This window comes from Micromys minutus (assembly GCF_963924665.1).
Source record: "Micromys minutus genome assembly, chromosome: 9".
Taxonomy (NCBI): domain Eukaryota; kingdom Metazoa; phylum Chordata; class Mammalia; order Rodentia; family Muridae; genus Micromys; species Micromys minutus.
In genome coordinates, this window is record NC_137978.1 from 7,905,603 (window position 1) to 7,930,636 (window position 25,034).

The 25,034-nt window shown below is 42.6% G+C and overlaps 1 protein-coding gene across 5 annotated transcripts in view; it reads right to left on the reverse strand.

The window, feature by feature from the left end:
* Positions 1-25,034, reverse strand: part of NFIA (nuclear factor I A) — a 336,017-nt gene that overhangs the window by 75,737 nt on the left and 235,246 nt on the right. For all 5 annotated transcript variants that reach the window (XM_080921475.1, XM_080921473.1, XM_080921474.1 and 2 more), the window contains one exon: positions 20,202-20,329. In XM_080921475.1, the coding sequence (XP_080777601.1) occupies positions 20,202-20,329 (128 nt within the window). The remainder of the gene's footprint in view (positions 1-20,201; positions 20,330-25,034) is intronic.

Here is a 25,034-nt window from a genome sequence, read left to right on the forward strand (position 1 = left end):
ACCTTTATGCTAAGAAATATATAAGGAAAGCTTGACTTAAAGAATAGCATTCTTCTACAGTGTCCAGGGTTTTCACAACATTCTAAACTTAGGAAATGTGTTAGAAAGAAAAAGGCTGGGGGAATAATGGGAGAATAGGCCCCTGTAATGACTGGATTTGTAGTGTTCTCGGCAGCTGTGCTGACAGACACAACTGGAGGCATCCATTCATTTGGGAGAATGCCAGGCAAGACATCAGGAATCTGTACATGATCAAGGAAATGACGTCATATCTCCACATCACAGGAAAAATCTGGGATCTCAAGTTTCCAGCATAAAACTGGTTTACACTGCATCAGAAAAAGAAAAAAAAATTTAAACATGTCTACCTATGTATGGCTTTTCCCTTCTGGTCTGAGAATTACTTGGCTAAATTAGAAAAACAAGTAATTGGTCTATCGATCTTAGGATGTAACTGTCACTGAATAACTGCTAGTACCATAAACTATGGAAAGTATTTTTATAGACAGAGGCTATACCTAAATACGTCTGCTAGATTTTTAAAACAGAGATTAATGTTATTCTATAGCATAATATCTAAATGGGTCTGGCTATGAAGTGGGCATGTTTAGGCCTTCTCTAAGCTAAATATGTTGATCGAAGATTCTGAAATGTACCAAAGGGTCCCAAGAGATTCTCTGTCTGTCTGTCCTGTGTGTGAGTTTTAAATTCCATATACAGGTTGCACTTTTACCGGTGGCTTCATGTATGATTTGATACAACAAAACTCAGGTTTTGATCTCAAGAGGAAAGCAAACTAGTTAGTACATTCCTAGTCAGATGCAAGCATACAATGGGTGGCTGTGTGACTTCAGGCCATCATAGGCCCAAGTTAAACCCTTTCTAGCTCAATCCCTATTCGATCTGAATTAATGACAAATCTGTGAGTCCTAGTGGCATTAATTACATTTGTTGAGAAGGCTACAGACAACGCCATACCAGTGTGCTAACAGCTAGGGTACACTGAGGTCAAAGGTGAATGGTCACTGCCAGTCACCGAAGCAAGGTAGTATAATTCAACTACGGCAGGGGGAAGGGCTTCAAATAAAAAACGTAAATCATAAAACATGACGTGTCGACAAGTCTCCCAAGTCATTCAAATCTCCTTTGCACAGATGAAGTTCTGAGCTACCTACTATTCTACAACATTAAATTCAGTCAAATGCTGGAGTTAGGTGTTAGGAAAGACGCAGAAATAAAATAGCCATGGAAAATGTCAAAACTTTGAAGACTGAAGATTTCATTTCAGTGTTTTGAACAATGGAACCATTGTTGGAATCATGAGAGCCGTGATTTCTTTAGAATGTTCACTGGTCTCCTCACTAATCGGTGTGTAAAACTGGAACTTTAAGTATAACTTGGGCAACAGCAAGTAGAGAATGATCAAGTTGTTAAGTGGTTTTTAAGAAATAACAAAATATGGGTGTTGGGAAAGGCCAGTGGTCAAAGTACTGCCAATGAAGCATGAGGACATGAATCCAAAACCCAGAACCTACATAAAGCCAAGGAAAGCCACGCATGCTTAGTCCCACACTCCTATGACAGGGTGAAGTCATACATGCTTAGTGCTGCACTCCTATGACAGGGTGAAGCCATACATACTTAGTCCCACACTCCTATGACAGGGTGAAGGCATACATGATTAGTCCCACACTCCTATGACAGGGTGAAGCCACACATGCTTAGTCCTGCACTCCTATGACAGGGTGAAGTCATACATGCTTAGTGCTGCACTCCTATGACAGGGTGAAGCCATACATACTTAGTCCCACACTCCTATGACAGGGTGAAGGCATACATGATTAGTCCCACACTCCTATGACAGGGTGAAGCCACACATGCTTAGTCCTGCACTCCTATGACAGGGTGAAGCTATGCATGCTTAGTCCTATGCAAGCTCATGCATGTACATGTACCTCCTGTGGTAGGAGCTTGCCATCTGGCTAACCTGTATCACAATGCACAATAGCCTAAACAGTGAGAGACCCTGCTTAAAAACAAGGTGGGAGGTCTAATCTCCACATACTGTAGTGTGACCACACACACACACACACACACACACACACACACACACACACACACTTTAAACCCTCCTTGAAAGGGTTAAATAGGGAAGAAGCATAGTCAGCATGTAAGAACAACATGCCAGACAAGGTCTAATCTGCTAAATTTATCACAGTCACGTAATGTGAACCCTAAGGCTGTCATGAAGCTCAAAATTACTTTGTGTTTTCAATTTTTAAAGACTTATATTGAGCACATTTCCTTGTTATATACTTTAATATTTTACTACATGAATAATGTATGTTTTGGTTAATTTGTTTTGTATACTTAATTGACCAGATGAAATTTCAAAATGCAAGTAAAATACTCTATGTTAAAAGCTACAGAACATCCACCTTGACTTCTGCTTTGGAAATAGTTTGGCTTTTGCACATTAATTTGAAATTAACTAATTGTTAAAGCTTCTTTTACCAATGATCTATGCATCAGGTTACATAATTACAGTAAAAATGATAATCAGTAGGGATTTCTGTTAACGAACCCAATCTTTAATTTTAGTGTACTATCTAGAGTAATGAGACTCTAAGAAAGACAAACTCTTGCTCCTAAAGCCAGAATGCTGAGTTCTGCCAATGACAATGAAGACCTGAAGGAGATCCTAAGCTCCAGAGAGGGCTACAGACGGAACAAGACCATGTTGCATCCTTGGGAGAGGCCTGAGCGCCCGGTACTGAGACTGCTGACCTGGAAATGCGACATATCAAATGTATATTGCTTTCAGTTGACTTAAGTATGTGGTAACCTGTCATCTGAAATAAGAACCAACAGGACTTTTGAATTATGTATAGCAACACCTGTTATATGTGCTCTCTAGATTTCAAGAAGATTACTTTTACCTAACTAATCTTAAATTGTAAGGTTTTCTTCTAGGATACACTTAATTCAGAGAAAACGACACCAACTCATAGAAAAGGGGCTCGGCTATAATTTTCTTGGGGTGGGAGGAAGAGAGGCATAATTATTGGTTATTTTAAAAAAAGATTAAACATGTCTGGAAATTGTTATTTTCACCTGATTCTTCTATGAAATAGTTTCTAACAAGTAAGATTAGATGATATTTAATTCATTAATTCTTAGATTCTCCTAGAGAAATTAAGATTTACTTTGAGTCAGGAAAAAAGAAAATAAGAGAATCATAATTTTAACTATTCTATCCTCAGATTATGGGTTTTACCAAAGATTTTGATCAGGAACTCCATGGCAGAAGCTGAGAAGGAATTGCTACCAGCTTTAGAAAAGTTGTCACTGCTTAAGACCCTCCAAGGGCCACTTGCAGAAATTATAGGAACAATGTGGGTGAGGGAGGGCAAACCATGAGCTTAAGTTTTCCAATGAGAGTTAAATTTTCAGGAACAGAAATTTCAAACTTCTGTTTCCACCCGGTGGTGACTTCAGGACACAGAGTGGAGCCTGGCCCATCTGCCACCCGGAACAGCGGCTTGTAGAGGCTGAGCAACTGGTGGGTGGGAGACCTGGGCTGCCAGGGAGCAGAGAGATCTCTGCGGAGTGCACACGGAAAGTGCACCCCCTGCCTTGCCCTGCCCCGCCCTGTCTGATCCAGCGACCAGGAATAGAACTTTGGAACTTCTGTTCCCATCCGGCGACTCTGAGGCATAGAACAGGGCTCGACCCATCTGCCACCTGGACCACTGGAGATCCAGGGACACAGGCCAGATACAAGGGAAAGGCAAGAACATATCACTGACAACAAAATGGCAAGAGGAAAGTGAAAGAGTATATCCCAAGGAAACCAAGACTACTTGGCAACACCAGAACCCAGCTCTCCCATAACAGAAAACATCGGAATTCCAAACACTCCAGAAAAGGAAGACACAGACCTGAAATCATACCTCAAGATGCTGATAGAGATACTTAAACAAGAACAGGAGGAAAAGCAAAAAGATTCAGAAGCTTTTAAAGAGGAAACAAGAAAAACACTCAAAGAACTCAAAGAACTAGAGGAAAACAGAATCAAAGAGATGAAGGAATGGAAGAGGGAATTTAAAACAGAAATTGACACAATAAAGAAAACACAAAAAGAGAGTTAAATTTTAATTAAATTAATTTACTTTATGTATAGGAATGTTTTGCCTGAGAGTGAGTATGTGTACCACATGTGTGCCTGGTGCTGTGGAAGTCAGAAGAGGCCTTTGAAGTCCCTGGAACTGGACTTATAGATGGTTGTGAATCACTGCATGTGTGCTGGGAATTGAATCCAGGTCCTCTTCAAGGGCACCAAGTGCTCTTAACCAATGAGCCATCTCTACCGTCTCTGGACAGACATTTTAAAAGGACGCTAAGGCAAGGGAGTATCACTGCTTACTTTGTCAAAGAGTACAGATGTCATTTATCTCTGACAGTGGCCCAGGTACAGTCTACAGGAAACCTTGTCTCATATGCCCATTGCTGGAGTTTGTGACATAAAATCCAAATTCCTTCCTTCAAAGTGTCATAACTAACACAGAAAGTTGAGTTTCAAGCACTATCTTTTACAGCCACAGAGTGTTTGAGAAAAGCCATTAGCTTTTCGCTCAGTATGAAGTGGGTTGGAAGAGCTCCCCAAATGCCATGAGGTTGGTCTATATCAGTGGTCCCCAACCTTCCTAATTCTGTGGCATTTTACTACAGTCCCTCATAGTGTGGTGACTCCCTCAACCATAAAATTGTTTTCATTGCTACTTCATAACTGTAATTTTGCTACTGTAATGAACTGTAATGTAAATGTCTGTGTTTTCTGATGGTCTTAGGAGAGCCCTATGAAAGGGTTGTTAACCGTCAAGGGGGCCATGACCTACAGGTTTAGAACCACTGGTCTATATGGTCTTTGGCATATCCTGGCTTTCCTCTTCTTTATTGTCAAATTCCAATCCCCAGTGACCATCTGTATGACGTTCCTCACTCCAGGTTAGGATTTCTCCAAGCCTAATGGTTTCCAGACACCTTCACTGCCCGACTCAGCAGATACCCACTGAGATCAAATTTCTTTATATTAATCATTTCCAAATATCAACAGAAAACAATAAAGCTATAAATTGGAGAGAACCTACTATGTCCTGTGTACTCACAAATATCTGAGTTTCTTGCATTTTAATTTCAGATATATGTGTATTATCCATGCTTACCTACAATCTAACTCTACAGGTGTTAGAGATTAAGGGACGCTGAGAAATTTATTCAGAATAATGGTGACTGATGGCATTTTAACACCCAGCTCTTGGCAACTTGCTGGACAGTCAGGCTGGACAGAATCTGACTGAAGCCTCATTAGACAGAGTAAAGATATGCTAAGGTAAAGTCATATTGCAGACTCAAAGCAATTTAAGTTAAGCAGCTATGATTTCTGCTTCTTGAAAATCGAGACAAATATTAACATTCTGGAGAACAGAGGATCATGGGAAATTGAACCCGCAATCAGCAAAACAATAGGCTTGGTCTGCCACACATAAGGGCGGGAAGGGGGGCATGTAGAACTTTCTGTAAGTAGGAGCAAGTTAGGCAAGCTCGGGAATAGTCCAGTAGGTGCAAAGTTCCATCAGAGAGGGGAAGCCAATGGGGGTGAAGACTGAGGAGCTGAGGGGCTACAGCTAAGGAAGTACAAAAGCCTGGACTTTGACCCAGGCAGCCAAACCTTTTTTCTTTCTGTACAACACTCTTCTAAGAATTGTGCATAATCTTTCTATTTCTTTTCCTCTCTATCTAAGATGCTCCCTCCCTTTCCTTGCTATGTAGCTAGCTGGTCTGAAATTCCTGATCCTCCTGTCTCAGTCCCCTGAGTGCTGAAATGTATGCTCCTACCTCAGAATAAGTGTGTGTGTGTATATATATATATATATATATATATATATATATATATATATACACACACACATATATATATATATGTACACAGAAAGAAAGGTACTCTTCATTTTTGTGTGATATCTCCATGTCAGAAGCTGGATTAAATCCAGTTTATGAGTGGCAATGAACTTTTCTTCCTGTAAATGTTGTTAACCACTCTTATGATCGGCCTTTTACATGCAGGCGCTTAGAATACACCTTTCAGGTGGAAGTGTGGGGAACAGAATGTTATTCCAGTATCAATTACACTGACATTTCTCAGGCCCAGGACAAAATCATGGACTCGTCTGTCTCTCCAAGTGCAGGATTATGAGACATTCTAAGCCCTGCCACTGGCAAGAACAGAGCCTCTCTAGAACTACTGAAACTATTCCACATCACTTCACCTGCATTAACAGCCATGATGCTAAGTGAAGGTGCCAAGTGGGTAGACTAATGTCTGCTTTAGGAAACTCTGCTCCACTAGCTGTAAACTTACAGTATGTGGCATGAGGGTGTAGCTGAAGACATTTTACCTTTCAATTTTTGTAGTAATGATACAGAGCATTAGGGTTCACTGTAACATAACTTACTGTAATTAGTACACTGGGTAATTGAGAGGGAAAACACTTGGGATGTTAGCTCTTTTCAGTGACTACAAGTTTATAACCATCATTTGATGGGGAGAATACACTGAAACTTTATCCTTCCTGTCCTGTGTGCGATCATTTAAAGGAACCTAAGGAAACCTCTGGAAGAATCCCCACATCAGAAAGAATACCAGGCTGTTTGAAAGACTCGGGGACATAGTAATTTCTTTGGGGTTTTACTGTTGTTGTTTGTGTTTTTTTTTTCCTGAAAAAGGAATATGGAGAAAATCATTATACATATCATTCTAGGGGAAGGAAGTAATGAATCTCTGACGGACTCCAAATGTTCTCACGTGAGTAGGAAGAGCCGTGTACAGCTATGGCAAAATCAGCCTAAACACAAGGAAAATGACACATGAACACCTGGTTCCTTTGGCAGCTCGAAGTCACTTCCTCTTTCTTAGAACAACAACAACGAAGCAAACAAAACAACAACAAAACCCCCACAAACCCACAAAAACACAGCCCAGAAATAGGACAAGAACAAACTGCACCATGCCATGCTTCCCATGTGTCTATGAGATGGTTGTATTCTCTACCTATCCCATTTCCCCCAGCCTTTCTTCCCACCTTATGTTATGGAATGGACCAGCATTGGCTCATCACAGCCATCTCTCACATCCACAGGACTGTGACTAAAAAAAAATTATGAGACAAACAATTGATTTTTTTTGGTAAAAATAAATATCAGTGTAACATGGGAAAACATTTATTCACTCTGCTTAGATATACAGCTGCAAAAGCCAATAACCACACTTGTTGTTTGGCATCTGCCTTGTCCAGTGTGGTAGATGCTAGCCACATGAAGGTACTCCAGTATACACGCATTAATTAGATTCCATCGCTCAGCATCACCACAGTTTGGGTGTTCAGAGTCATGTGTGGAGGATGGTCACAGCACCTCACAGAGCCGACGCAAGTGCTGGCATTGGGGTGAATGGTCTATGTGGCAGCTCTTGTGTGCACAGTGGTGGCCAACTTCCTACCTTCTGAGCCTCTTAGGCAGCAGTGGCAACTTTACTTCTCTGTACCTTACTGTGAAAGACAGGCATGAGAAGGTCACGTGTACTCTCTAAAAACAAAGCCTGTGGACAATCCGAAAGAATAGGGAACCCAAACGCTTTTCCTCTTGGCTCCTTGAAGCCAACGGCAACACAATACCTCACACTCCATCAAAATCCTTACTGACGCTTTTCTGAGGAAAGAGCAGTAGCCCCAGTGATGTGAACTTAAGTGTTTATTAAAATATGCCCTCCCTACTAGTTAAACCATGATCAAATACTTGGGATTTGAGGGTTCCATTGGTAAAATTTAATCCGTGGGATGTATGGAGTAATGGCAGCAGGAGGGCTTTATTTACCTTAACATCTCTTGGACACATGGAAAGCACCTATCACTTTATTTGAAGTGAAAAATTTGAAGCTGATTGAAGCATTTCATAAGGGAAATAGAATATAATTTTAGGCCTCTTCAAATTGCTTGAACTGTGAAATCAAGTAATAAACACAAGAAAAGGTTCTGTCAGCGAGAATCTCAGCTTGGTACAGTCAGCGTTTTCTTGCTAAATCTTATTATGGCAAAGCATTTGATGCTTCCTCTCTGTTCTTGCTCATCCCCACAAATAAACTGCTCTGACCTCCACCTGTTACTTAGTGAAATCTGCCTGCCATCCGTCACTAACCCTCTTCTGTTCCCTGAAAGGCCTTTGAGTCACAGAGAGAGTGGGAAGATAGACTGTGTGGTAAACAGTCTTGTGCTGATATCCCTTTATAACCATTCAGGAATTCACAGTTCAAGATGAAGCTATATGGTAAAAGAAAATGGACTTATTTTTTAAAGTCAGTGCTTATGAATGTTGCAAAGGGGCAATGCATTTCATTGTTTAGACAGAGAGTTTGTCACAGAAAGTTTCTGTCTTAGACTATTATTTAATACCAACAACTTCTAGCCCCCCCCCTTTTAAGAAAATCTGACCAAAAATTCTGCCATTGGTTCAGATGAGCACAAAGACCATTTCAAAGCTTAAAATTATTTTGAGTTCAAGAATAATTATTGCACTGATATTGTTGCAAACAAAACAAAGCACCGTATTTCAAATACAGCTTCATGGACTCAAAAATGCCACAGAATTATTAGCAGCATTCAGACATCCCAAAGAATCAAAAGAGATTCTGATACCAATCATACAAACACATGAGTCACTGCAGCGCGGCATCTTGCTGGCTTGCTGTTCCTTTATAATAACAGTGACATATCAAACAGAGTGAGTTGCATTCCTAATGATTAATGCTGCGTTCAACAGAGGAAGGGTGTCTGTCTAATTACATTACACACTTATCTGTGAGGGATCAGTGTGCTTCTGCTCTCTGTCACTCTCTGTGACAACGTAATGATAGATTCGTTTACTTACGAGTGCAGTTATTAAAAACCGTGCTGTTTTCTTAACTGTCTTCATGTCTTGGAAATATTTTATTAAAAATTACTTATCTGACACTAAGGGTAAATGCTTGGCAGAGCCTTGCATATCAATTAAGAAAATGAGTCAGTCCCATTCAATCAATGTCTCTGTTGAGTGTTGCATTTGAGTTCAGTGAAACTTGCTTCTCCATGAAGCTTTGATTTGGGAGCTAGTGAATCATCCTCTTCCCCAACTTGTCTTATTTATCCAAATTTTAAAGTTTGGTTTTTGCTTAAACTAAAAACTGCTCATGGCCGACATTTTCTCTGGAGTCATGATTTAACACTTGTTTTTCACATTCACACCTTTTTTTTTTTTTGAAACTCGACACAAGGATCCAATTTTAAGCAGACAACTCCCCACTGGCCAATCAGGATGGGTTGCTAGCAGTGCCCCATCGTTCACAGCTTTTTCTGCTCATGGGATGAACTTTATTCAGCACTTGTGAGGAAAAGGTCTTCATACAGGCTAAAAAGTCAACAAAGTGAGTGACACTGGGCACTACAAGTGGCTATCCCCCAACGCAGTGACTACGACATGTGTCAAAGAAGGCGAGTCAGCCTCCTCCATCACTTCTTCCACTCAGAGTCACATGACAATGGCTTCTATCGCCCTCGATGGGAAAAACAGGTAAATGTGAGTGCTGGGTTGAAGTAGTTCTTACTCGGTTCAATTTTACCTTCAACTGTGGTGTTAGTCAACTCAAGACAACTGTCATTTAACATGAACAGTAGTGACCTGTAAGAAACCATCTCTGCAAACTCTCCTAGTGTGTGGCCAGGACAGAACTTGATATTAAACTAAATTCAATGGATCTGTGTTATGGAAAGTTTTTTTTTTTTTTTCCCTTTTCAACTAAAGGCATCTTAAGCTTTCAGTACTGACAGACAAACTTACAAATGTAAGCAAGCACACCAAAGGAGAAAAATTACTACTTAAGTCTTTTGGGGATGAAATTTCTGAAGGAAAAATAAAAGCACCCACTGATAGAAAGAACTTTTCAAACTAGAAGCAAGTGTCACCATCACAAAATGACAAATGTAAAATTATAACTGAACCTGAAACATGTTCAACTTTCTTTCCTCCTTTTAATCCTACACATGAATTCAACATGAGTAGAGACCACCCCCAATATATAGGCACAGCTCCCAGTAGAGGGATGGGGCCACCCACTCAGCGCAAAATTTTTAACCCAGAAATGTTCCTGTTCAACGGAAAGACAGGAACAAAAAAATGGAACAGAGACAGAAGGAAAGGCCATCCAGAGACCACTCCACTCGGGGATCCATCTGCAAACACCAAACCCCAATACTATTGCTGATGCCAAAAATACATTCTGACAGAGCCTGATATAGCAGCCCCCCGAGAGGCTCTGCCAGCACTTGACCAACACAGATGTGGATACTCACAGCCAACCATCAGACTGAGACCAGGGACCCCAATGGAAGACTTAGGGGAAGGACTGAATGAGCTGAAGGGGATTGCAACCCCATAGGAAAAACAATATCAACTAACTGGCTCACCCAGAGCTCCCAGGAACTAAACCACCAACCAAAGAGTACACATGGAAGGAGCCAGGACTCCAGATACATATATAGCTGTGGATGACCTTGTCTGACATCAATGGGAGGGGAGAAAGACTTGATGCCCCAGTGTGGGGGGATGCTAGAGGGGTGAGGTGGGAGTGGGTGAATGGGTGGAGGACCACCCTCATAGAGGGGAGGGGAAGAGGGGGAATGGGATGGGGGGTTGGTGGAAGGGTAACTGGGAAGGGGGATATCATCTGAAATGTAAAAAAATAAAATGTTTAATAAAAATTAGTAAATCACACCAAAATAAATATGATGTATGTTAAAACAAAAAAGAACATGCACTGTGGCTTATGTAGGAGCCTCAGGAGTGCTGGGAGGCAAGCAATCCTGCAATCATGCTCGCAACACAGCGTAAGAGCAGATGGTATGTTCTGACTGGCATCAAGTCCAAGTGACTCTGGTATTTGGAAGTCATTAGTGCTGGAAGCTGGTGATATGTGAGCAACGCCCAGGTTAGGTTTGCTAACAGGGCAAAAGCAGTGGGCGCCACTTAAGACACTCAGATAAAGAGCTGATGCTCTTTCGAGTCCTACTGTGTTCAATACATGTCTATCTTTGACAGTGGGAACTTCAATCCATCCCTCATTACACGTACAGTGGGAGATGCCAAGAAACTGGAATTATCCAAAATAAAGCACAAGGACACACAAGGTCCACGTCCAAACAGAGGTGCTCAGGAGCATGGTTTAAGCGAGTCCTGGACATAATCTGTGGCTGGTGGTACCCACTCTCCGCAATGATCAGGGCACTTGACCAGAAGCAGGTCCTCACATGAAAAAAAAAAATCAGAGAACCAAGAATCAAAGTAGCCCTTGATTTAAGAATCCAAAAGCTTCAGACAGGTTTTTAGTTGATAAGAAAGGTGGGGAGGGATCAGCAATCCGTGGTTCTGAGAAGTCACAGCAACCAACTGCTTTCACATGCAACACCATTTCAATTTCAGGTTAATTTTTCACCTCTAAGAGATCTTGTAAATGGAGATTCTTGTGTGCTTCCCCGCCCCCCCCCCCCCGTTTGAGAGACATACACTGTGATCAGGGCTGGAGGGAACCCCCTCCGCTGGAGCACTTGGAGTGCTGTTCAGGAATCTATCAGGTCTCTGATTTACTGTGGGCACGTGAGCACTTCCCGGAATCTCCTAGGACGCACTTCACCCATCATCTCCAAATGGGTGCCACATCTTTGATTAATTGATGAGTTTATGATGTAACTGAAGCCTGTGGACAGATGGAGTTGGATGAATTATTGTAATCATCTAAAGGAAAACAGGGGTCAAGCACATAGGCCCATCAGAAGCTGACACCCGGAACAGAGAGACACAGGACTGTATGGGTCCAAAGATTCTCTTCTTCCTCTCTTCCCATTCCTCACAGGAAAGATTCTTGCTCTGGAGTATCAGAGAACTACTTTATTAAAAAGCATCAGTAGCCTTTATTTCTACACAAACTATAGCATTAAACTCAATCATTTAATATTTATGTAGATTGATTAGTGTGGAAGAGAACCAGAAGGTAAATGAGAGAGAAATCAGCCTGTAGATACTACCAAAAGTGATCTGGGATCTTATCACTTTTCAAGTAAATTAAATGGGTATATAGGAAATAAACACATATATATTTAGCTCACATGTTTGCATGTATGATGTATGTATGTATATGTATATATGGTTGAGAATAATATGTGTTGCCATTAGCTACCAGTTATTTACAAAACACTTATATATTTAAAATTCCAGCAGCATTCTAGTGACAAAAGTATTGAAAATATATCTTCTTTATTAATCAAATTATGGCCTTGTTCATATCTGCATTAAGTTCATACAGTCAAGAAAATCACTACTTAAAGATATTTTTCTTTTTATATGAAAGATTTAAACCATCTTGTAGTAGTTCAAGAAGATTTTAACAGTATCTCACCGATGATACAAAATATCATATTTGCAATAATTCTGATCTATCACGTACCTCTATCTGTCTGTCCTCTATGCATCCTTAAGTCAAAACTCTGTGGTTTATAAAGACAGGGAGATTTTGGACCATATGAGGGATGATGTCCTTTGCTAGCTCAGGACAGTCCCAGCTCATGTACTTCCTGTGGAATTCCTACAGTGCATGCCATATGCATGCCTTTTAGGGATGGGTCAGGTGACACTTGGCCATTGGGAAGAGAAGGACACAGGGACCAGGCTTCACTGCTGCCCCAGTAGTCATGGGTGGGCTGGTATACAAGCCCTTGTCAACAGGAGTAGTGGTCAGAGTGGAGTTTCCTTTAATGCTTCCCTTTCCTTACGCTAAGTCTGGGCCTCTCTGAGTCACTAGTGCCTGGGCATGGTGACAGAAAAGGGAGATACGGTCACAGTGAGCCTTACCAGTTCTCACTGGCTCTGTCTTTATTCTATCCTAGAACGTTGTACAAACCACGTTTAAACATGAAATTAAAGGATTTGGTGACTTGTGTGATTTAACATTTACACACCAGCCGAAACACAGCATTAGGTTTTTGTTTTGTTTTGTTTTTTTTGGGGGGGGGGTTTACAATATTGTGCACCCAAGCTCTCCAAGGCCAAAGAACCTCCTCTCCCTCCTTCACCAGAGGCACTCAGCACTCTGATGTCAAAGTGTTTGATTGGATTCAAAGGACAAGATAGGACACACGTGGTCACCAGCTTTATACTTATTATTCAGCAAATATTGATTAAATGTCTGTCACATTACCAGGTATTGTAAGAAGCTTTGGGGGAAAAAACAAGCAAATAAACAAACAGCAATTTGTCGACTGTGCTTTGTCATATATGCATGTGGTACACAGCACAGCCATGTGTGTGTATATGCAAAGACATCGAGCTTCTAGGACATAGCCTTTTCGAGTTTTATAGAAAGGATTGGCTTAGAGCATTTTTTGACATTAAGAAAACAGCCTTGATAAAAAGGTAGGGACACTTTTGAAGGGTGATGAGAGTACTCATTTTGTAATGGAGCTTTTCTGTCGTAACCCTTTATTTAGGTGACATTTCTCTGTAAGGGTCATTAAGAACAGATCCTTGTTACTCTACTGGTGCTCTCTGGCACATCATTCTCTAATGAGCAGGTGCCAATACTAAGGACATAATGGTGGGAGAGCACTGTCACAAATGACGCTTTCCCACTGCTCCATAAATGCAGAAGAAAAGCGAAGACATTGATCCCACGGCAGTGTTCTGTAACGGTGACTATTCCCATTACTGCAGGGGATTGTGGGAGATTTAATCATTTCCCCTAATTTATGCTAGTGCCGCAGAGTGCCTGTGATCAATGGACTATTGTCAACAGTCTGAAGCCTTTCTACCAGCTCCTATAATGGGCCTCTTATATGCCTCAGCTACAAGTATATATTGGTAAACTTCTGCTCTGGAAACTGAAGAGTGGCTGCTGGCAGTCAAATCAGGATTGGCAGGTGTGGGAAACCAAGCAGGCGCAAGAGGAGATTTTGTTTTGATTTTGATATGGTTTCATTAGGTAGCCAAAGCTGGCCTAGCACTTTTAAGCATCCCATCTCAGCTTCCGAGATGCTGAAATTACTAGTGTGTACCGTCATCCCTAGCTTCTAACGCACGACTTACAGAGCTGTGATGAACCAATGCTACTTCCAACGTTCAACTGTGCTTATACTTATCAAGGGCTAGAGCCCCAGTTCTGCAAACCTGGGGTCACCAGTGAACTGCTTGTCAAAAGAGTTTTCCATAGATGCCTTAAAACATTTAAAAGTTTATTTATCTACTTAATACCTTTTTATAAGAGAGAAGACATAATTTTGACCTTTAAAAATAAAATCAACCTAACCTGGAATTAAGTTTATCCCTGAAAAAAAGTTTATCTTTGACAGCATTTTTTAAAATTGCAATTATGCATTACTTATTCAATTTTGACTCCAAGCCTGTTCTGTTTGGGGTTTATATCATTTTGACTGGCATGACTACTTATTAATAGTTTTATCATCTCAATGTAATTATAGTTATAATGTGCATATATGAACAATTTCATGCATTAGAATTTTGAATGGCTTTCTATAGCATTTAAATAGTCCACATTAGATTGTGTGTTTTTTGATAGAGTTTCGTCTAGCACATACTAGTTTTGAACTCGCTAAGTAGCCAAGGATGATCCTGATTCTTCTGCTTCTACCTATCAAGTAGGGGAATCACATAGACCACTACACGTAGTTTTAAGTAGCTTTTAAAACCTACATTTAAACATAGCACTAAGTTCCATGGACAAATGTTTTAGTTTCTTATTAGACTTCCCTCAGATCTGCTGGCATTGAGTGACACACTCGGAGCAGGGGCAGCCTCAAACCAGGAGGCTGCACAAGCAGACAGCCTGCAGAGACCCCGATTTTCAGGACACAGAGAACCTGAGGGAGGTTCATAGGACAGCCACAGAACTGCCCACACTGAGAAGAAACATGGACAAAGGCATTCTCGATTTATTTGTGCTAATGGTTGGAAGGCTAGACCCTTTCAAGTTAGGGAATGCTTCTCAGCTGGATTCCAACCTAAACCCAGTTTACTGGCCACTTTTTAAAGAAACCGATCCCAATTCTCCACGGAGATTTACAGCTCTCTTTTAACTACCATCAGCTGGGTAAGGTCTGTCCCCTCAACGATCCTGGTGACAACAGTTCACATGATTAAAGAAGATTAATTTTACAAATAACTTTGGCTTCCAGCAGCTCATCTGATACCCCTGACTTGAGACACAGGGATGGGACTGAGATGTCCTTAGGCAGAGTAGCTAACCTCTGAGAGAGTTCTGCAGTCTGGCCTTAGAGGCAGGTCCTCAGTGCTCCTGTTTCTGTATCTACCCTAGAGTACAGTACAGAGATGGCTCTTGATAAAAGCTCATGACTTGATCTGACTTACAGATCAAATGTCAGACAAGCAGAGACATTTAACTGGGGGAAAGGAGGGAGAGGGGAGGAAGAGAAAGAAGTGGGTGATTTTCTTTACTGTACTGAGGGGCAGGAATTGCCCAGTATGTGGTCTTCTCTGCTCCATGTTTAAGTGGGTGGGTTTCTACCTATCGGGGATAGTTTTTAGACATTGCTGCAAAACACAGGGAGAAAGGCTTGAGAGCGTAACATTTAAAGCCCAGAGGCTCTTCCCACAGCTGTGCTGAAGATGTCTATCTCAGCGTCTGAGATCTGGGTGGTCTCAGATGCACTGCTGAGACACTTCCTGTGGTGCCAGTTGTGGGTCCTCAGGTGACAGTGGCTTGGTGCTTACATACGATTATAAAGAAAAAATGGGGATGGAAGAGTGGAAATTTCCAACACTAGTGAAGCAGAGAGATCATCTAAAGTATATAAAACACTCTATAAAAACAGATCATCTAAACTATATAAAAACACCCTATTAAAAAAGATCGCTGTTGGGATTCTTGATACATGAGTCATACACCATGGATTAGCTTTTGTAATTTTCCTTTCAGCAATATAGACTTGCATCTTATTGGTGAATGATGGCGTATTTATGGAGGCAGGGTGTGGTGTTTGCTGCATGGAGACATTGTCTGATCAGGAAGTTAGCCCGTCTACTCACCCCACGTGGCCATTAGCATCTCACTGTCACAGGAACACGCAAACTCCTTGCATTTGGTTATTCTGAGATCTACATACCATTAAGTGCATCATTTCATCTTATATCGTGTAGCATATCCACTAAGAGAATGGCAGTTGGGATGCAGTTTTGTGTCCTACTACTGACCAATGAGATGCTTGGCTGAGCCCCAGCCATCATCCTTCCCACTGTTTGCTATTCATTAGGGTTAGCTGGAAGCTTGCAGGTTCAAAATATAGGAAACACCAATTTTCAGAGGGTTGTTGGCAGCAAATGCTGCTTCTGAGTATATAAGAAAGTTCTAGTCTCTCTGCTTTGTTCACCCAGTCAGTCAGGATTTATTGAACACCTATTATGTTCTACACATTGTTGAGGATTTTAGGGATACAGCAATGTAAAAGATGGCCAAAGTCACTGTCTCATGAACTGCATATCCTAGGGAGGAAGAGAAAGCCTGGAAGAGGCAGGGGTCCTGTGTGGGAGCACAGTGGACACAGGGTCAGCAGCTAGGTCACTATGGGCTGCTCTCACATAGCGATTATTTGATTTTATAGATGATATGGCAAATATTTCTCTGTGAATAGTTAATACTTTGCTTATATGTTCTCTTCTGTGTGTATTTTGTAGGCTATTTCTTTTTTCCTGTGACCTAGGTTATATGATAAGAGGTTGAGTTAAGAAAAGTAGAGAATTTTCAGGTCTTAAGAGTAAGTTATTTACTATCTTTATTATGATTTTTAACTTAAATATGCATTTAGAACACAAGGCCTTGAAACATTAGCATAAGCCCTCGGGCTAAAAAGGTTAAAATACAGAAGCAAACTAAGACTCTAGAGTCAACTTTAGTTTGAAAGACAAATACTAGCCACAGTTTACTGTTCTTTAAAAAAAAAAGGAGTTTGCACATTTTACAACACTAGTTGAAAAGCAACCATGGTGCACAGTAGGCACTCAGGTGCAGCCAGAACTCTGCCTCAGTGCCCGCAGCTTTCCTTCCTGAGCATCCGCATCCTTGGTCACTGGCAACTTTTCCGCTTTGTTTCTGGACAGCCATTGATAGTGTGTGAGTTTTGATGGGTCGAGTTCCCCAGGGATCATGTCCCAGTGCGTGACTAGATACAGATCTAACCCAACCAAGTTTTGAAACAGTCGGGAAAAGGGACCAAGTGGAGGGGACAAACAGCACCAGGAGAAGCAGGAGCCAGCCCGAGCCTGCTCCCTGTGTGCTGCTACGCAGACAGCCAGAGCCACGCACCAAAATCGCAGAGACAACTAATGCGCAACAGGACACTAGGAAAAGCGTTTGTAGAACATGCATGTAGTTTCCTGGATTTCTGGCCTACTGCACTTCCCAACAACTTCCTGTTGTTCAAGGAAGTCTCACCTGACTCCCTTCCTGGCCATCTACCGGCCTCAGCAGTTAGGCAGTTCCAGAAAGCCATGCCAGGCTCTCTGAGACGGGCAAGAGTACTCCCTTTCTGCGTCACATCAGAAGCATAAACCCAGTGCCCTTCACACTTGTTTGAGAGAATTATCCCAAGTGTAGGCTGTCCATGCATTTGGGATATACATAATTCCCAACATATTTCTGAAGGCAATTTACATGAGTGAACCACTAAAAGCCTCCCACTTAATTAACTGTACCCCTGGGGAAAAGCTATGTAGGCCCGGATAAGTGTGGGAACAACATAAAGGTGTTCTCTGTGCCAAAAAGGGGATTGGGCTGGATGGAAAATCCCCAAAAAGGACCATCTGGCAGCATAAATTATCCATTTAAAGTGGCTGGTGTGAGCTAATGACACCAAAGTCGCCGTGAGCATGTGCAACATCCCTTGGTTGTGTTTTAATGTCCCCTCAGGCCCTGTTTCAATTATGACTTTCTATGCTGACTATGGCCAAATATGAATTTATCCACTGTGCTCTCCAGCCGCCCCCAAATATATGGCATGAGGCTGCAGTTTTCTTTGATGGAAAAAGGATAGACAGCAGGCAGTACTTCCAGGAACACAGTTTCTTTCAGAAGAAGGAAAGAAAAAAACATCCGTTTGTGTAAAGAGGATCTAACCATTAAACTTAGTTATCTGATGACTGCACTGGGTGCAGAGATACAGATGTTGGAATTTACAGTTATTGGAGTCAGAATGTGCGTAGGTATGAACAGAAACCGCTTTGAACCAAAGAGTTACTAGCCCAAAGCATTCTGTTCAAGTGGCCCCTACAGCCCCCAAATAGCCAGCTTTAGTCTACATGGAACATAGGAGTATAGCACTCCAGCAAAAATGTACCACTCTCCAAAGCAGGGAAGTTGCTTAGGACTAATTAGCTCTTCAAGGGGGACGCAAACATTTCCTTTAATTATTTTATACAAATGAGCCTTCATCAGCGATACACAGAGGGCGTGGCTTACTGGCCAGGCAGGGGAAGCCAGAACTCCAGTTCTCACCTGCCTGGGCTATATATCTCAGGCACTGTAGGCACGTGTGGAACAAAGGTGACACACAGCCTCTGGAGAGCAAGTACATCTGGGGTGATAAAATTGCCCCAGTGCTCCCCACAACACCGAGGTGGCTGCAGCGCTGTGCTCCTGACCTCACACCTGCTCTAAAACCCTGGGAAGCAGGAGCCACCGCCTCCTCATCTATCCGTGAGCTCTCCCGGAAAGTTCCGCTGCAGACCGCTGAGTGGGCAAACAGGTAAGATGCAGAAGGGAACGCACGGGGCGTTCACACGTTCATGAAGAGCAAGAGAAAGAACAAACGAAAGGACGAGGCACACGCTTCTGTGAATGTCAGACATTATATTAACTATGGCAGCTCCCATAATCAGGACCCAGATGGGTCCAGCACCCTAAAATCTCCCTTCTGCTGCTCCTTCATAGTCACAGGAAGCCATGTATGGTCATAGAGTTTGTACACTGAGGAAGCGTTGCTGACGACAGGGAGGTGTTGGAGTTGAAGATGAGGGGCTAGTTCCAAGATTTTCTTAGGCCCGTCTGTTCTTGCAGGCAGTTATTCTGAGACAGTAGTGGGGGAGGGAAGGTTGGAGAATTTGTCCCCCTACCCGCATATCATTCTATGCTGGATATAATTCTTAAGTGGACAATACAGACGACGTTACTCGATTATCAAGAGAATGGAAGCGGCTATTACCACTGTCAGACTGTGTCTTACAGGAAAGCCACGGAGTCTGGACCATAACCACACAGCCCTGTCATTGACTCGAAGACCCCTCTGACTTCTTACTCATCTGAGTTGTATTGACAAAGGCATTGGAGCCCATTTCCCCAAGCCACATGGAGGTCAGACATTAAAGTTTGACTTGTATTGATGAAGGCATTGGAGCTCATCCTCCTAAGCCATGGGAGTCAGACAATTAAGGTCTCCAGAAAGTGCTACTATCAGAATCACTCTCCAGATCCTATAGTTACCACATGATGGCCCCAAGGTTAGACCAACGGGCATGTATTCAGTTTGTGCAGACAGACTTAACACTGGTAACCTTTAAGATGATAGCCAGCAATGAGAAAAGAAAAGGGAAAACCCCAAATGTCTTCATGTTATAAATTTCCACTTGTAATACGCAGCGTCAGAGGACTTTTTCTGTATTTTCACTGCTATCCACAAAGTGGGAGAAAGCTGATCATTTTTCTTATGAATGCTAGAGTAAACTAAGAAAAACAAAAACAAACCAAAACCCAAAAGGTGTGAGTATATATAAAAACAAACAAACAAACAAACAAAAACCCGTCATCCTGGCTACTCAGGAAGCTGAACTTGAGGCTACAGTGGGTAACATAGTGAGACCTCAGCTCAACAAAGGACCAAAGCAGAATGAAGTGCCCGTGGGTTCAGGGCGCAGGTGACAGCCCGTGATGAGCCGACACCCGCTGTTGTGCACTTGGGTTGTCTCTGCTGTGCCCTACCACTCTGCCACGACAGCACAATCACACGCACACGCGCTCCTTCCCGTTTGTCTCCTATGCTCACCTGGCTCCACTTCATGCCATCCGCTGGACTGGCTGCCACTCCCTGGGGAGCGCCCTTGGCCTGTGTAAAATGGTTCTTCACCAGGACTGTCCATTTCATCCTCCACAGACTTGAGGCGCTTTGTAGAGCTGAAAAAAAATGAAGTAAAAAGAAAGGAATGCATATCTAAAAGCACATTGAGCCTCCTTTCTTCTGGATGCTTCACTGGGAAAACGAGCAGTTCTAGGACCCCGTGCAGGATCCTGTGGCGTTGGCCAAGTCAATGGAAGTGGTACCCAGGCTTGGCCTATGCATTCATTGGTTTCATCTCTTTTGATCAAGCTGCTGGCACCACCTCCATTTGGTGCCTTTTTTCCTTAACTTCCTTTATGGAGCTGATGGTCAGTTCCTGTATTGTTTCCTACTTCAGTGCCCAGGCATCCTATGTTCACAGGTGTGGCTTGGGGATGTCACTAGCAGCCTGGCTAGAAACCCATTTAAATTCACACAGACATCCCCAAAGGGTTAAAGACAAGTAAAAAAGGCAGGGTTCAAGAAGCTTCAGAAATGCTACCACTGCCTTTTGAGAGGGGGCATTTCCCATCTTCCATTTGGATTTGTTCGCTATAAAAAGATACTTGCTATACATTCATGAAGTCCAGATACTCCTCCAGACACTAGAGATATAATAACAGGGTGGCTAAAAATAACAGGAAGGAGTGCATTCCCCTGAGATCAGCAAAGACAGAGACATACAGCAGTCTGGGGACTTTTATGTCCTACACAGAGATGAGTAAAATGACAATTTATTTCATCTGTGTGAAGGAAATTTGTTTTCTGCAGAGCTATGACCAAGGAAGGAACTCTCACAATGTATCTCCTTTCTTCCAGCTGAAGAACTGCATTTTTCCTCCCACAGTGAAGCGTGAGGGTTAGTAGACGGTGAACCATCACCTGCTGTTTATTCCTGCTCTAGCAGGACCAACCTGCCTGCAGCACAGCTCTGCACGAGCAGATCTGCCTTCCGCAGGAGCTCCTGGGAAACCGGCCCATGCGTTAGGATGCAGAACCTTCCCAGGGTTTCATTCATCGGACACTGAGTCCTCCATGCCAGGGGCAGGACTCGATGTGTGGAACAGTGTGGTGGGTCAGACGGAGCTCTCGGTGGACAGCGATGGAGAGGCTCGGGAGAAACAGAGGGGTCATGGAGAAACTATGCACGGGCTGCGGATGGAGGAACATAGGTGTGTGTGGGGCTTGAGAAGTACTTCTCTGAGCAGAGGACTCCTGAACTGTGACTAGTCTGGACGTACTAAGGAGATGGCAAAAGAAACAGGCAGTGGCTAGGGGAGGCTGGTACTCCACCAATACACAACTCAGACATTACCACGGTTTTAAAAGTATTAAAACCCTTTTTGGCAAACTGCTTTTGTCTCAAGCTTTATAAGTTTCTTATTTTTCCCTAACCTTGGCATTTTTTTTTCTTTTGCCCCATGACTCTCTCATGCGTCACAATCTAAAAGGTAAATGTCTGCTTCCTGGGCTTCTGAACCTTGGATGACAGGGCAGCATACTCCCTTACTGTAGGCTCGTGGTGTACAGGTCACCAGACACCATGCAGCCTTCCAGGAACAGGGTCCTGTCCACAGTGGGTAAGTCAGGTACGGTGCACAGAGACTTGCTTCTGAGATGCTGAAACCAATGGAGGGGCCCCGAAGGAATCCAGTGTAAGATGCTATGCATATGGACTTTATCCCACAAGAAAGGAGGACTCAGAAGCCCTTTATGTGGGTATGTCATGGGAGTTATAGTGTGAAAAAGTAGGTATGAGGGGAGACAATGAACTTGGGAAGTCAGCAGGGAAAGCAGGGGTCATAGCCCGGATAAGGGGAGACAGACAATGTTACTGTCACAATCAGAACTTTAAAATACATAGGATGCAATTTAGGTAAGAAATTCAAATCCTTTACGTGGGTGGTCCAGTGTTCTTACGTTTGAGGTTCTATTCTCATTAAAACCAGATTTCAGGGAAGCAACCTCATGGGACCAGCTAATTTAGGACTCAAGGACGAGCCTTGGAGTGCCTGGTGAACTGCCTTCCTTCCCCTGAAGCCTGATGGGAGGTGCTCACTGGAACTTTTCTGTTTTACGTGAACTGTAGCAAATGCATGTCTTTTATTTGACATTATACATAACACACGCAGGAAAAACTAATTCCAAACATAAAAACTAGAAAACCTATTGCATGTCTACTGCTACTTTTAGTGGAAGGTAGAAATAATCGAATGCTTTGGTTCTTGCCTTGCAAGCAGGAAGCTTGGGGCCCAATTTAAAGTGTTATCTCTTGGTCGGGAATACTGATCTAATTAGGAGCACCCCATTTTCTGTCTTCCTTCACACTTAGTGATACTTTTATTCCAATCTTTCAGCCACTTGTAACTTAGAGGACTGTGAGTTGGGTAAAATCCCCTGGTAGTCTTCAGCCACCCAAAGACCAGACTTGCATGTTCTGGAGAGACTGTAAGATCTGCACAGATGTGACTGTGCCTTTTCTTTCCCAGAGGAACTGCACTGCTTTGATTTTCCCTGATTCCTATATAACTACATTGAGACGTAATATCTGGGATGAGCAACAGGAATAATTTGAATTTCTTCCCTAATTTGGATCCGACACATCTGACTAAATGTTTTACAATGCTTATGATATCCAAATACGGAGTTGAGGAGCATGCCGAGGAACAAGTTCCTAGCTGTGTGCAGGATGCATGGGTGCAAGCCGGTAGTGCTCTGGGAGCTGCATATTAAACCCCAAGATATTTCTGCCTCTTCTGCTGTCCCAAGCATCCTTCCCTAGACTTCCTTCCTTGTCTTATGTGTGTAGCCAGACACCACCACTTACATGGACCAGTAGTGGACCCCCAGCACTGACACTTTTAGAGAAATTGACTGGCAGAACTTTGTGGCCTTGGGAACCAAAAGTATGGGTGACATCACCAGAAAGTTCTGCCTCATCCTAGTTGACAACCCAAAAATTCTCCACCTTTTTATTAGGATCACTTTTTGATCTTAAGTGCCTACTCCAGTGTCAGGATGTTTTAAGAGCTCAAAACTTGCTGTGTGCAGGGACAAAGGACCATTCAGCATCTATACTTAAGGGGATCCAACCCCAGAGGCCAAGCCCACTGTGTGTCGCTCCTCCACTGTTGATATTTTCCTGAGTTCTAAAGATTTGATTTTCTTGGCCTGCTCTAATAGAACTGGAGTATAAACTGCACTAGGTGGGACGCTGTATGGCTACAGTTGACACCTGAGTTTGCATATGAGGTTGTTCAGGATGGACAGACTCAGCATCTGAATGATGGAAGTGTAGATAGAGGGAGAGCAGGATCTAGAAGGGAGGGAAGTAGGGGCTGCAAGGAAGAATAGGCCAGGGGACATGTCTAAATACAGAGACAGTTTACTGACTTTGTGAACTGCACATGGGCAGTCAGTCCTCTTTACAAAGTTCTTTAGAATAAGACCCTTATCTTTATTTTTACCCAACTCTTTAAAGATTTTAGGGATGCTCATTCTGGAAAAATAGAAAGTATATAGAAAACGCAGATACCTTGCTCATTTGCTTTACTTATTTCTTGGAACTGGTCCTTAATTCTGTTTCTCCCTCCTGACTGTCTAACACATGATTCTATTGCTTGCTTCGTAGTATGTGAGACCTCCAGGCCTTGCTTTGTATCTCCAAGGCAATTCCATTCAGGATGGAGTGTTCACATAAGCCAACCTGAACACTTCCACTTGAAAGTGGGCAAAGCTCCTCTGATTTTTCTTTGTGCCCACAGTACCAAGTAAAACTACTTGGTGTTTATTATCTGCTTCAGAGTTGGGAAAGTAAAGACACTGTCCTTCAAGGGACACAGACCAGACTGGGAGGTAAGACAGGCTCACACCACCAATATACAAACTGTATTGAGACAGTGGCCACTACAGGGCAGATTGAGACACTGCTTTGCTAGGATCCCACACTGTGGTTCCTGGGTAAATTTCAGAAGTCCTGAATTTGAATTGTGACCTTGTCTTTATCAGGCCTGTGACCCTGGGAAAGTGGCTAAATTACTCTGTGCCCTGGTGGTTCCAGTGAAGCAATAGCAGAACAGTTTGTTGGTGACAACTAAGACGCAGGCTAAAAAGACAACTAAAAGTCTACAGACAGTTTAATGCTGACAGAGCATCAGCAACAGGGCCAGTTGGTAATGTATTTTCTGTGTGAATCTGGGGCATTCTTGGAGGCATATTTTCTAACTTGTAAAATCTTGTTTAAAATCAGGCAGTGAGATGCCTTTCACAGGTAACATGTTTGTTGGGTAAACTTGATAACTCTGAGTTATCAAGTTACATTTTTACATGTAAATCCATGTAAAGATGAAAGAAAAGAACAGGTTTCCAAAAGTTGTCCTTTGATCTCCATTAGATGCCTTTGCATGTGGATACCTGCATTTATTGCTTTTTTTCCTCTCCTCTTTTCTTCTTCTTTTTTCTTCTTCTTTCTTCTTCTTCCTTCTTTTCCTTTCCCTTCCTTTCCCTTCCCCTTCTTCCCCTTCCTCCTCCTCCTCCTTCTTCTTCCTCTTCCTTTCTCCTCCTCCTCCTCATCCTCTTTCTTCTTCTTCTTCTCCTTCTTCTTCCTCTTCCTCTTCCTCTCCTTCTCCTTCTTCTTCTTCTTCTTTTTCTTCTCCTTCTTCTCCTTCTTCTTCTCCTCCTCCTCCCCCTCCCCTCCCCCACCCCTTCTTCTTCTTCTTCTTCCTCTCCTTCTCCTTCTTCTTCTTCTTTCTTCTTCTCCTTCTTCTTCTTCCTCCTCCTCCT